The sequence below is a fragment of the Priapulus caudatus genome, unplaced genomic scaffold, assembly GCF_000485595.1.
Source record: "Priapulus caudatus unplaced genomic scaffold, Priapulus_caudatus-5.0.1 Scaffold1, whole genome shotgun sequence".
Taxonomy (NCBI): domain Eukaryota; kingdom Metazoa; phylum Priapulida; class Priapulimorpha; order Priapulimorphida; family Priapulidae; genus Priapulus; species Priapulus caudatus.
In genome coordinates this window covers 126,757-138,532 of record NW_014577062.1, presented here as the reverse complement: position 1 = coordinate 138,532, position 11,776 = coordinate 126,757, and the positions used below count along the sequence as shown (strand labels likewise).

General features: G+C 39.0%; 1 protein-coding gene across 1 annotated transcript; it reads left to right on the top strand.

Moving 5' to 3' along the window:
• Positions 1–3,686: 3,686 nt before the first annotated feature.
• Positions 3,687–11,497, top strand: LOC106815236 (dolichyl-diphosphooligosaccharide--protein glycosyltransferase 48 kDa subunit-like). Its single transcript, XM_014819709.1, has 9 exons — positions 3,687–3,869; positions 6,540–6,650; positions 6,831–7,021; positions 7,445–7,636; positions 8,944–9,089; positions 9,273–9,420; positions 9,651–9,771; positions 10,686–10,792; positions 11,091–11,497. Exons 1-9 carry the CDS (start codon positions 3,731–3,733, stop codon positions 11,244–11,246), a joined length of 1,311 nt encoding a protein of 436 aa, XP_014675195.1. The 5' UTR covers positions 3,687–3,730; the 3' UTR covers positions 11,247–11,497.
• The last annotated feature ends 279 nt before the right edge of the window (positions 11,498–11,776 follow it).

Here is an 11,776-nt window from a genome sequence, read left to right as displayed (position 1 = left end):
GTTGTATAAATTATCAGATTGGTTAAAGTGATGTGATAATTTTTTTGGATTTTTATTTGTTCAAAGAAACCCCTGTGTTAGGGGCTATTTTGAACGTTGTGTGTACCTCTGTGTGGTCTGTACTTGTGAAAGTTTCCAATGCTAATTTTTTTACAATTTCAAGTCAGCGATTTGCAATTTACTGCGGGACTCCTATTTCATGTATTAAATATTCAAATACTTTGTAAAATATTTTATTCATCAACAGAAAAATATGCAAAAATAATTTTGTCAATAAGATTGCCCATATAGCCATAATTCTCATTTCATTTTTTTTGGCCCCGGGTGTTCAATGTTGCCCCGCTGTTCAAAGTAGCCCCAGCTGACGGTACGTTAGTGTGTTAGCGGCGCATGCGCAATATCTCACCAGAGGAGTTATATTTTGTGATGAATATGCATTTAATATGGTTAGGGGGTATCTCAGCATAGATTTCTCTAATAAATTCTTATCAGTAGACCTGTGTTTATAATTAGGAGAGCGCCCTAGCCTGTAGGGTACAAAACACCTACTTTATGCGTCCTTCCCCTTGCTTCCCCTGTCCCATCTCTCAGCCTCCTTCTTCTTCTACCGCCCCAGCTATCTTCCCGGCCGCCTTTCCTTAGTCCCCCACCTCCTTTCTCCCTCAGCAAGCTATATTATGAAGTTTTCCTCAATCCGTATTGCACGCCCGACACGGTGCGCGCGCATGCGCAATATCTCCCGAGAAAAATAATATTTTGCACAGGAGAAAAACCTTGCATGTAAGATCCTCCTCTGCATATACTGTGACGAGCCAGTACACAATATGGTTACGTGAGTGTGTTAGCGCATGCACAATATCGCACCAGTAGAGTTATATTTTATGATGAATATGCATTTAATATGGTTAAGGGATATCTCAGCATAGATTTCTCTTATAAATTTTTATCAGTAGACCTGTGTTTATAATTAGGAGAGCGCTTTATCCTGTCGGGTACAAAACACCTACTTTATGCCCTCGCGCCCTTCCCCTTGCCTCCCCTGTCCTTCGCTCAGTCTCGAGATAAATTGGGAGGGAGATGGTGGTTGCAGATGACGTGAGGCATTCGAAGAAAGGGGTAGGTAACGAATCGGTATGGCGGAGTGTGAAAAGAGACGATATGATATAAATATAGAATATGTATTAGTGTATGTGGCGTGGCTGTCACCTTATTACTATAACTGCATGAAGCTGTACCTGTATATTTTATGTCTGTTCAAATTTTTGTGATTGAATTTTAATAAATAAAATCATAAAAAACAGGATTTCCTTTTTTTGTTATTCTGAATTAAGTTTTCTAAAATTCGTTTTCCTTGCCAATAATTAACACTTTTCTAATTAAAAAAAATCACCGATATTAGAGCAACTTCCATCAGGAGAACGCAAAAATCAAGAAGTGTCGTGTCTTGATATTCTTAGTCAATGATGCTATCAGGGGTGAATAATGACAAATTGTCAGTAAATGATAAAATCATAGATATCATATAACAAGATATCATTATATGTTGTTATATTATATCTATGGATAAAATCATAGATATCATATAACAACATGTTGTTATTATGATATCTATGGATAAAATGCTATGTAGCACACGTATCGCCGTCTATTGGCTAATTTAAATTTCATATTCTTGTTATATGTCAGTGAGGGCGCATTGGCGTCTTATTATTAAAGAGTGCATTTTGTGTTACACACACACACACACACACACACACACACACACACACACACACACACACACACACACACACACACACACACACACAAAAGCAAACAAACAAACAAACACACACACACACACACACACACACACACACACACACACACACACACACACACTAGTTAAGTCCTTTATTCGCTTTCTGAACTCCTGGATAAGATGTCGTCTGAAGGTGAAGGATATGCCCGAAAAATCGTAGGTTGATAAGGAAGCCAGATGTCGATAAAAATGGGCATTGGAGGGGAAATGCAGTGCAACAGTGAGGATCTATATAGAAGATTGAGAATTAGTATAAAAGAGAAAGAGAAAAAGCAAAGAATATTGATCGGGAGATGGGGACATGCGGGTCGATGGAAAGGGAGATAATTAGGTGGGTGATAGCCTTTAAAATGAAGAGGAATTATCCTAGCATAGATTTATATGATAACATTCCATCAGTAGACATCACTTAAGAAATAGGAGGAAGACCGTGCATGTAAGATCCCGCTGCATATACGAGCCAGTACACAATCTAGCTACGTTAGTGTGTTAGCGCATGCACAATATCTCACCAGAGGAGTTATATTTTGTGATGAATATGCATTTAATATGGGTAGGGGGTATCTCAGCATAGATATCTCTAATGAATTTTTATCAGTAGACCTGTGTTTATATCAGAGCGCCCTAGCCTCTAGGGTACAAAACACCTACTTTATGCCCTAGCGTCCTTCCCCTTGCCTCCCCTGTCCTTCGCTCAGCCTCCCTCTTCTTCTACCGCCCCCAGCTATCTTCCCTACCGCCTTTCCTTAGTCTCCCACCCCCTTTCTCTCTCAGCAAGCTATATTATGAAGTTTTCCTTAGTCCGTATTGCACACCAGACACGGTGCGCGCGCATGCGCAATATCTCTCGAGAAAAATAATATTTTGCAAAGATTATGTATTTATAACGAAGAGGAGTTATCCTAGCATAGATTTATATAATAACATTTCATCAGTAGACATCACTTAAGAAATAGGAGGAAGACCTTGCATGTAGGATCCCCGCTGCGTATACAATTGCCAGTACACAATCTGGCTACGTTAGTGTGTTAGTGCATGTCTCGAGATAAATTGGGAGGGAGATGGTGGTTGCAGATGACGTGAGGCATTCGAAGAAAGGGGTAGGTAACGAATCGGTATGGCGGAGTGTGAAAAGAGACGATATGATATAAATATAGAATATGTATTAGTGTATGTGGCGTGGCTGTCACCTTATTACTATAACTGCATGAAGCTCTGTACCTGTATATTTTATGTACCTGTTAAAATTTTTGTGATTGAATTTTAATAAATAAAATCATAAAAAACATGATTTTCTTTTTTTTTATCTGAATTAAATTTTCTAAAATTCGTTTTCCTTGCCAATAATTAACACTTTTCTAATTAAAAAAAATCACCGATATTAGAGCAACTTCCATCAGGAGAACGCAAAAATCAAGAAGTGTCGTGTCTTGATATTCTTAGTCAATGATGCTATCAGGGGTGAATAATGACAAATTGTCAGTAAATGATAAAATCATAGATATCATATAACAAGATATCATTATATGTTGTTATATTATATCTATGGATAAAATCATAGATATCATATAACAACATGTTGTTATTATGATATCTATGGATAAAATGCTATGTAGCACACGTATCGCCGTCTATTGGCTAATTTAAATTTCATATTCTTGTTATATGTCAGTGAGGGCGCATTGCCGTCTTATTATTAAAGAGTGCATTTTGTGTACACGGAAGCAGCTAGAATTACACCAGAAATTCCTAAACAAGCTACAGCATCTCCACATGGGGGCTCAACCAATGATCTCTTTATACTAAAAAGATAGAAAGCTCACTGAGCTAACCCTTTGGACTATTATATCTATGAAGAGATCAAGGTGTTGCCGACAGGTGGCGCTCGTGTTCACGAGGCCATTTGTGGAAGACGTGTCAACCGGCGAAATGGTTTCCTACAGAATTGTATTGTTATTGGCATTTTCAGCAGTTTTATCTGTCGCCATAGCCGGAAAGAAGACATTAGTGTTGTTAGATAGCATGTCGGTTAGAGAGACTCATTCTGTCTTCTTTAGGTCACTGGTTGGTAAGTTTACAGAGTATGTTGCGACGGTCTGTACTCAGCCTAGCCACAATTAAGTTCCCATCTCGCTTAACACTACGTAGCGAGAGGCCTCCGCCGTGTAACTAGTCGGAGAGCCTGGTCGGTTTATACTCAGCCTATACTGCATACACTGACATAGACCGAATAATTCTGTCCCATATAACCTTTTTTATATTTTGGTGAGGGTTATATTGAGACAGAACGGGGTTCATTGAAATTTCGTGAGATCGCATGCAAAATGCATGCGCTGAGAATGCGCCCCGTACGCCGCTATTGGCGCGAAAAAAAACCTACCATTCCCTTCTACATGGCTTTACCTTGCTACTGATATGTGTATACATTCACTTCAATCGTTATTCACTTCTTAAAAGATTGTTTTTCATAAACACCGCTTTGTTCAACTTTCCTAAATTACATCGCCATTTACAAACAATCAGACCAATCACAGCGAGTCTATCAGGCCTCCTGCAGCGCCACAGATACAAGCGAGAACCAGGGGCTATTATAAGACTCGCTCTGATTGGTCTGATTGTTTGTAAATGGCGAATGATTTATGAAAGTGGAACGAAGTGGTCTTTCTGAAAAACAATCTTTTAAGAAGTGAATAACGATTGAAGTGAATGTATACACATATCAGTAGCAAGGTAAAGCCATGAAGAAGGGAACGGTAGTTTTTTTTCCGCGCCAATAGCGGCGTACAGGCCGCATTCTCAGCGCATGCATTTTGCATGCGATCTCACGAAATTTCAATGAACCCCGTTCTGTCCCAATATAACCCTCACCAAAATATAAAAAAGGTTATATGGGACAGAATTATTCGGTCTAACACTGACACAGCCTCAGCGGCTCAGGCACTTGGAACGTCTCAATAAAAAAAGAAGGTTAATAAACACGAAATGTATTTACTACCAAAGTCTTAATGTGCGATTGATTGACTATACATAATACAGCCTGACACGCTTCCATACAAAAACATATCAGTGTCACCTATGCAGATCTAGATTAATAACTCCAGGTATATCTCAAATAAAACTATTCAATTAGGCCAAACAAAAAAATACCTTTGGTTCGGGTCACATGGATTGTGAAAATTAGGGTAGGTAGGTCGGTATAACTTTTTTTTTTAAACTTTTTTTTCTGTAAAAACATGGGTAGGCAGGAATATAATTTTTTTTTCACAAGTTAAACATATACAGCTTGAAATGCAGGAGCCATGAACATGACATTGTTTTCAAAATGTGAACACCAGTCGTGTACTGGATAGTAGTGTTAGGAATTGCTCCAAAAACGGAGCTCGATTAATCGTCCCTTTAAACGAGCGAGTAACCGAAGTGTAAACGGCTCTGCGGCCGCGTATAGCACAATAGCATGCGTATACTATATAGTACGCAATTGATCGCGTACATCAAAGTCGGCCGCCGCGCCATACGACCTTCAGGCTCTGTTTATGAAGTAGCCGGCCCAGGCTCGATACGACTGTTTCACGTTGTAGGATTCTAGGAAACGTAGGTAGGAACTGTTTCACTTCTCGCCAACGAAGTTCTGTTTATAAATATTTTGGAACTCTCCTTAGGTAAATAAAATGACAAGAGTCGATTATTTGAATATATGTATGATCGGTAGGCGGTATCTTTGAATTTTATTTTTTCTTGAAGCCCTCTAAAAGTGACCGCAGTCGCACATTTTATCACTCTGAAATGTGAAATCGGGCGGGTGACCCGAACCAAAGGTAATTTTTAGGTCGGCCTTACTAGTAGTATTACCATCTTTGACTTGCCTTGTTTGAAATATGAACGTTAACTTGCAGTTGTCCTGCTTCTAAACTAGAATGTCTCTTAATTCACGGTATAATCTGCTAATTCTCACAGCATATCAATTTGATTCCACGATTGTTTAATCGCCATGTTTACGAATTTATGATTTTGATAGCATTTGTCTAAAAAAGTTGCTGTAACCCCTTAAGTAATGAGCGCATCGTAGATACAGATGCAGATGTATACTGATTCATTTGGTATATTGTTCTTTGGCGATACTTGGCAAATACGACAACTACGTGTTTAGCTGCAGCCAATGTTTGAAATGGTCTTCTAACCCTAGCAAGACCGTTTCTTGGAGCTACCTATACACTATAAGTGCAGGCCAACTGATACTGATAGCCGAGCTTACACTACAACTACAATCACACTCACAGCACAGGCCCGTGCTAAACTCCATTCTAGATAGAGACGGTTTCTCCGAACGATTTGTAACAGTTTTATTAGACCGAAGTAAGTTAGTATGACTGTGATTCCTAACAAGCAAAAAATCTAGTTGATGTAACTGTTGCACATCTCTGTACATATTTTTGGAACTGGAAGCAACGGTAGTTGCATTCAGATCAGTTGATAAGAGACCAGTGCACTTGCGATATACTAGGTCTTATTGTTCGGAACACATTTATTGTAGGCAATCGCATACAAATTGTTTTTATCATGTACGTGGTACATCAGGTCTTCTTCGGAGGTGACGACGAGTAATCTTCTGTAATGATTATTATGTCATAGAAACCATTTCTAGAGTCCCAAAAGAAAACTGCCATCTTGCAGATGAGTATTCAAACATATCGTAACATGAAATTGTCTAATTATTAATTATTAATTTTGTTTGTTTTAGATAGAGGATATGATCTAAATTTCAAATTGGCTGATGATTCTAACCTGGCACTCATCAAATATGGAGAGTTTTTCTATGACAACTTGATTTTGTTTTCACCATCAGTTGAAGGTATGTAGTACATAGACCACTGACAGCTGAAACTAAATTAGTTTTATAAAATGACTGGATTTTATCTAGTTTGTTCATGGATTCCAGTTCTCTCTACTTGCATACTTATTTACAGCGCCTCATCGCATGTGACCATAGTGTATGCATGATAATTTTGACACCCGCAATTTATTATTTTAGAGTTTGGAGGCTCGCTGTCGGTTGAAGCCATCACTAGCTTTATAGATGGTGGCGGAAACGTGCTTGTGGCTGCGGACTCTACGGTCGGTGACACGATGCGCGAGCTGGTAATGGAGTGTGGTGTAGAACTGGATGAGGAGAACACGGCTGTCATCGACCATCTCAATTATGACGCTAGTGACAGCGGAAAGGTATGGTGGTGAGCCAGTTTTGATCACAGTGTCATCGAGATGGCATGTGGAAAAGTCTTGCACCCTGTCTTGTTTGAACATAATACAAATAAATGAGTCTAAAATACCATGAATACTCATATATCACGAAGGTTTGTCAGCTATTTGATACTATTATATCTGTTCTGCCTTAAGGTGCAGAGAGCTTGGTATACATTCATTGTACTTGTATCCACTGTTAGAGGCACTATCACATGTTACTTTAAGTGTGTGCACATATTTTGCAGATATCATAACAACCATGAAGTGTACATTACATCAGTCGTGTTAATGATGCTAATTGTAGCTCCAGTGTCTGGATGTTGGTAGTCCGGAATGCTATTGCCTGTTTGTTCGCCAGCTAGTTGCAGTTGCTAAGATAGAAAACCGCGACACATTTTGCAGCACACGCGGATCGTGACAGAACCTGCGAACCTGATCGACGCACCTACCATTGTTGGACCAAACACGAAGAACTCGCCTATTCTATTTAGCGGCGTTGGGATGGTTGCGGACAGTGACAATCCACTCGTGCTGGAGATTCTGACAGGTTCCTCCACGGCTTACTCATTCAATCCCGACGAGCCGGTGAAGGAGGTGAGCAGTTAAAATAACTATTGCGAGAGTTTTCCAGTGTTTTCACCACTTTCATGACACCTACCGTTATTGCTTTAGTAACAGCAATTGTCTAGAGTAACAATAAAATGTCTTAGAACCTTTGTATTCACCAAAAAAGTGCCAGTTTAGAACTACTAGTTTGGTAAACAATTGTTTCCTGTCATCTTGAACTAGCCGGAAGTATGGATTAGCTTGTGGCGCCACCGCTTATCTGCCGTAGACATGGTACAGGCTCTCTCAAATCATGCACTTGTTTTCAATTCATCACCAACACAAATACAAGTTTACCAATTCTGCCATTAGGCATTATCGGCATACGATAAAATTTATTGCTGTTACGATGGGGTCAAATTCATTTTTCTATGCTATACTGCATAAAATCTTAGTATTTTTAATGTTGGTGTAATCAGTGATATTTCCGCTGTCAGGAGACTATATTCAGCTATATTAAAGGGATCGTTTACTCTAGGTTCTAGGGTTATTTTCAGTTAATTGAGGTTAAAATTACGCTACATAAAAAGTTTCATAGTTCAATCACCATTAGAAATATTAAAAAATGTTTTAAAACTAACGACTACAGTTTGATTACAATGACGGTGGCGCCACTCAAAGCTCATGATCTGATAAGTTGCGCAAAACCACTTTTCAGCCAAGGGTTACAGAACGAGGGTGTTTCTTATTTATTAATTTAAAAGCAAAAGGATTGTAATATCATATAGTTTTATAAACGACATATAGTTTCAGTTATATTATGGATAAATTTGTCCTAAAATTAACATTGATCGGTTAAATTGCATTTAGGTATGAATATAATTGCAACCTTTGTGATTAGACCTCGGTCTGTAAGGTGCAAAATAAATTGCCAAATGCGCAACTTTTTCAGGGTGGCAGCACGGTCGCGGGTGTCATGGCGCCGTTCAAATTTCGTAGCGTTGATGTGTAATTAATTATAACAATTAAATTAGGTATCTGGTAACAAATATGTGTGGGTATAGATGATTTGTTATAAAGTAAGTACAGTTGTATGCAGTAAAATCCTAGTCTACTATCCCTTTAAGTTTTTCTGAGCAACAATCTCGTAATTTAGTTAGTTTAATGTGTAATGACTTTCTACTGGGCATGTGCGATTTTGTAGAAAAATTGTCACGTTGCCAGTGAAAATCACTTCTGCCTCCTATAGCAGGTGTTGAGTGAGGCTGTAATGCCACATAATTCTGACTGGGTAAATGCATGTATAACAGTCTGTGCTCCACTGACTCTCTTAAGTCGTTGTTGGACTGTTTTAGTACCCTCACGCAGTTGGCAAGAATGTACTGTTGATAGCTGCCTTACAAGCACGTAACAACGCACGAGTCATCTTCTCTGGCTCCCTGGATCTATTCAGCAATGATTTCTTTGCAGCCTCCGTCATCAATCAGCAGACTGGCAAAAAGTGGGTATCATTCATGTTTACATAGTTATCATAACATTTTCATTGCTCTTTTACTTATGTCCATACTTTTCGAGCTTCATGCTGCTAGTGCTATATGCTATCTGTCTAACCAGCAAGTATTCAACTACATGTCATCATGGTGTGATAAACCTAGCTATTGTTTTCTTTGCATGAAAACATCAGGACAGACAAATCTGGCAACCAGGAGTTGGCAACAGCCCTGTCACAGTGGGTTTTTAATGAGAAGGGTGTGCTAAGAGTTGGTGAGGTGAAACACACAAAGGTTGGCATGACTGCACCACCCACAGCCTACACAATCCTTGAAAATGTGGTGAGTTGTTTCTGTGTTTCCAGGTATGCATTAAACATTATCAAATGTTCAGCTGCTATGTCGTGGAATGAAAAAATCACACATTTTGATGATTAACAGGGACGATATTCTATACAGTACACTAATGTGTAAATGTAATATATACGTCTGAAGAACCACATTGTTGCAACTGTGCAGGTGTCATATTGCTTTAAAGGTTGAATAATATATGGCAAACCTGTGTTTTCCAGATTTACACGATCGAAATTGACCAGCTTATTGGAGATAAGTGGGTGCCTTTCAAGGCAGAAGATGTTCAACTGGAGTTTGTCAGAATTGATCCTTTTGTGAGAACAGCTCTTACTCCCAAAAGTAAAAATCACTTCATTTTTTAACTGAGACATTGTTATAACATGTTTAATTCCTATGTGCTTTGCTATTTGAGATACCACATAGTTAATGTACTTGCTTTGCTGTGCACAACCTTAAATGGTGGACGTGTCTCTATTGCATGTTATAATGAATTATGTATAATGAATGTGAAGCATGTAGATTAATAATTCAGCCCTCGACACTAACGGTTGTCCGATTGCCCGGGACAAGTGAAAGTCTACGTCGGACAAGTTATTCTCCTGGCTAGTTGCCCAATCGGACAACTAAAATATTTGCAGTTGTGTAAAATTCCTAACATCCTTTGACCCAGGGCGCTATCGCACGACATTTCTCACATTATATTTTCGAAAGTCGCCGAAAAAGTAGCCCGTGACACTTGTGTCTGTGGTTGTGCACATCATGGCTGCGTATGTGCCTGCTGGCTGGGGCGGCATTGATTGAAGAACGGGGAGGGGGGGTGCACCGATTGTTTCAGTTGCAGTTGCGTGGGGCATGACGTTCATTACTGAATATGTAGGGGGTGGTCACCGCTGGTATGAGAGAGCGACAGCAAAACTCTTTCCTGGAATTGTGAAAAAAGCTGCAATCGGCACGCAAAAAATAAACGTGTGAATTTCATTACGATTTTCCATGTATATACTGTAATATAATATGCACTGAACTAAAAATGTACCTTAACAGCTCTAGATTGCAAGTAAATTTTGGACAAGTAAAACCAAAATTCGGACATGTAAAAATTGCTTCTTGTTGCCCGAGAGGACAACCAGATCTGAAAATAAGCATTGAGGCCTGTAATTATACTTCATCAGTATTAAAAAATCAGTGCAATTTATGCTTCATTTAATTCTTGAGGTGCATTTGTCTAACTAAGGATTTTTCTATTCTATTATCAGATGGAAAATATGTTGCACAATTCAAACTCCCTGACGTCTATGGCGTGTTCAAGTTTGTGGTGGACTACAATAGAATTGGCTACACACATCTGTATGCTAGTACACAGGTACGGACAGGATTTCTTGCAATCGATAAGCTTCGCTAATTGCTTTTAATGCGTATGTGCCAGGATGTCCTACTATTTAAAAAATTATATGGTTATAAAATTCCTGTGACATGACTTGTGTAAGAAAATGGTTACGTAGTAATTATGAAACACGAAATGCCCTTAATAATTTTCTACCATGGTCGGAGTTGCTGTGGCACTAAGATTATTTGTATTTTTACTGAGTGACCATAGTTAGTGAGATATGATGTCTTCTGCATTTGTATTATAGTAATGTGTTGAAATCTTCTCCCCACAGGTGTCAGTGCGGCCATTGGAGCACACTCAGTATGAAAGGTTTATACCGTCTGCCTACCCTTACTATGCAAGTGCCTTCTCAATGATGGGCGGCGTTCTTCTGTTTAGTTTAGTATTCCTTCACCTCCGAGATGATCCTAAGGAGAAGGCTGAATAACTAGTGCTGTTGTATTATGATCATAGCAGAATGGGTATCGTTGAGCAATAGTCACCATTTTGTATAGGTTGGTTTTATTTACACCTTCAGGACTGCAAACCATGCAGTATGTGTTCAATCCTTATTAAGTTTCAAAAGTAAACTCGATTACCTTTTCTCTAAAATGTCCCCACCTCTGCTTGCTGCTCTTGAATTGTGGAAAAGCTAGATATCTTTTGTTGTATAGATATTTTCATTGAACTTGCAAAGAATAGGAGTTATATTTTGTGATGAATATGCATTTAATATGGTTAGGGGGCATCTCAGCATAGATTTCTCTAATAAATATTTATCAGTAGACCTGTGTTTATAATTAGGAGAGCGCTTTAGCATGTAGAGTACAAAACCCCTACTTTATGCCCTTACGTCCTTTCCCTTGCTTCCCCTGTCCCTTACTCACCCTCCCTCTTCTTCTACCGCCCCAGCTATCTTCCCTACCGCCTTTCCTAAGTCTCCCACCTCCTTTCTCCCTCAGCAAGCTATATTATGAA

Bases quoted from the DNA above. Each gene is read 5' to 3' on its own strand.
- LOC106815236 (XM_014819709.1), top strand. From the start codon at position 3,731: ATGGTTTCCTACAGAATTGTATTGTTATTGGCATTTTCAGCAGTTTTA. The intron at 9,421-9,650 runs GTGAGTTGTTTC...TGTGTTTTCCAG, and splicing joins ACACAATCCTTGAAAATGTG to ATTTACACGATCGAAATTGA. The intron at 10,793-11,090 runs GTACGGACAGGA...TTCTCCCCACAG, and splicing joins ATCTGTATGCTAGTACACAG to GTGTCAGTGCGGCCATTGGA.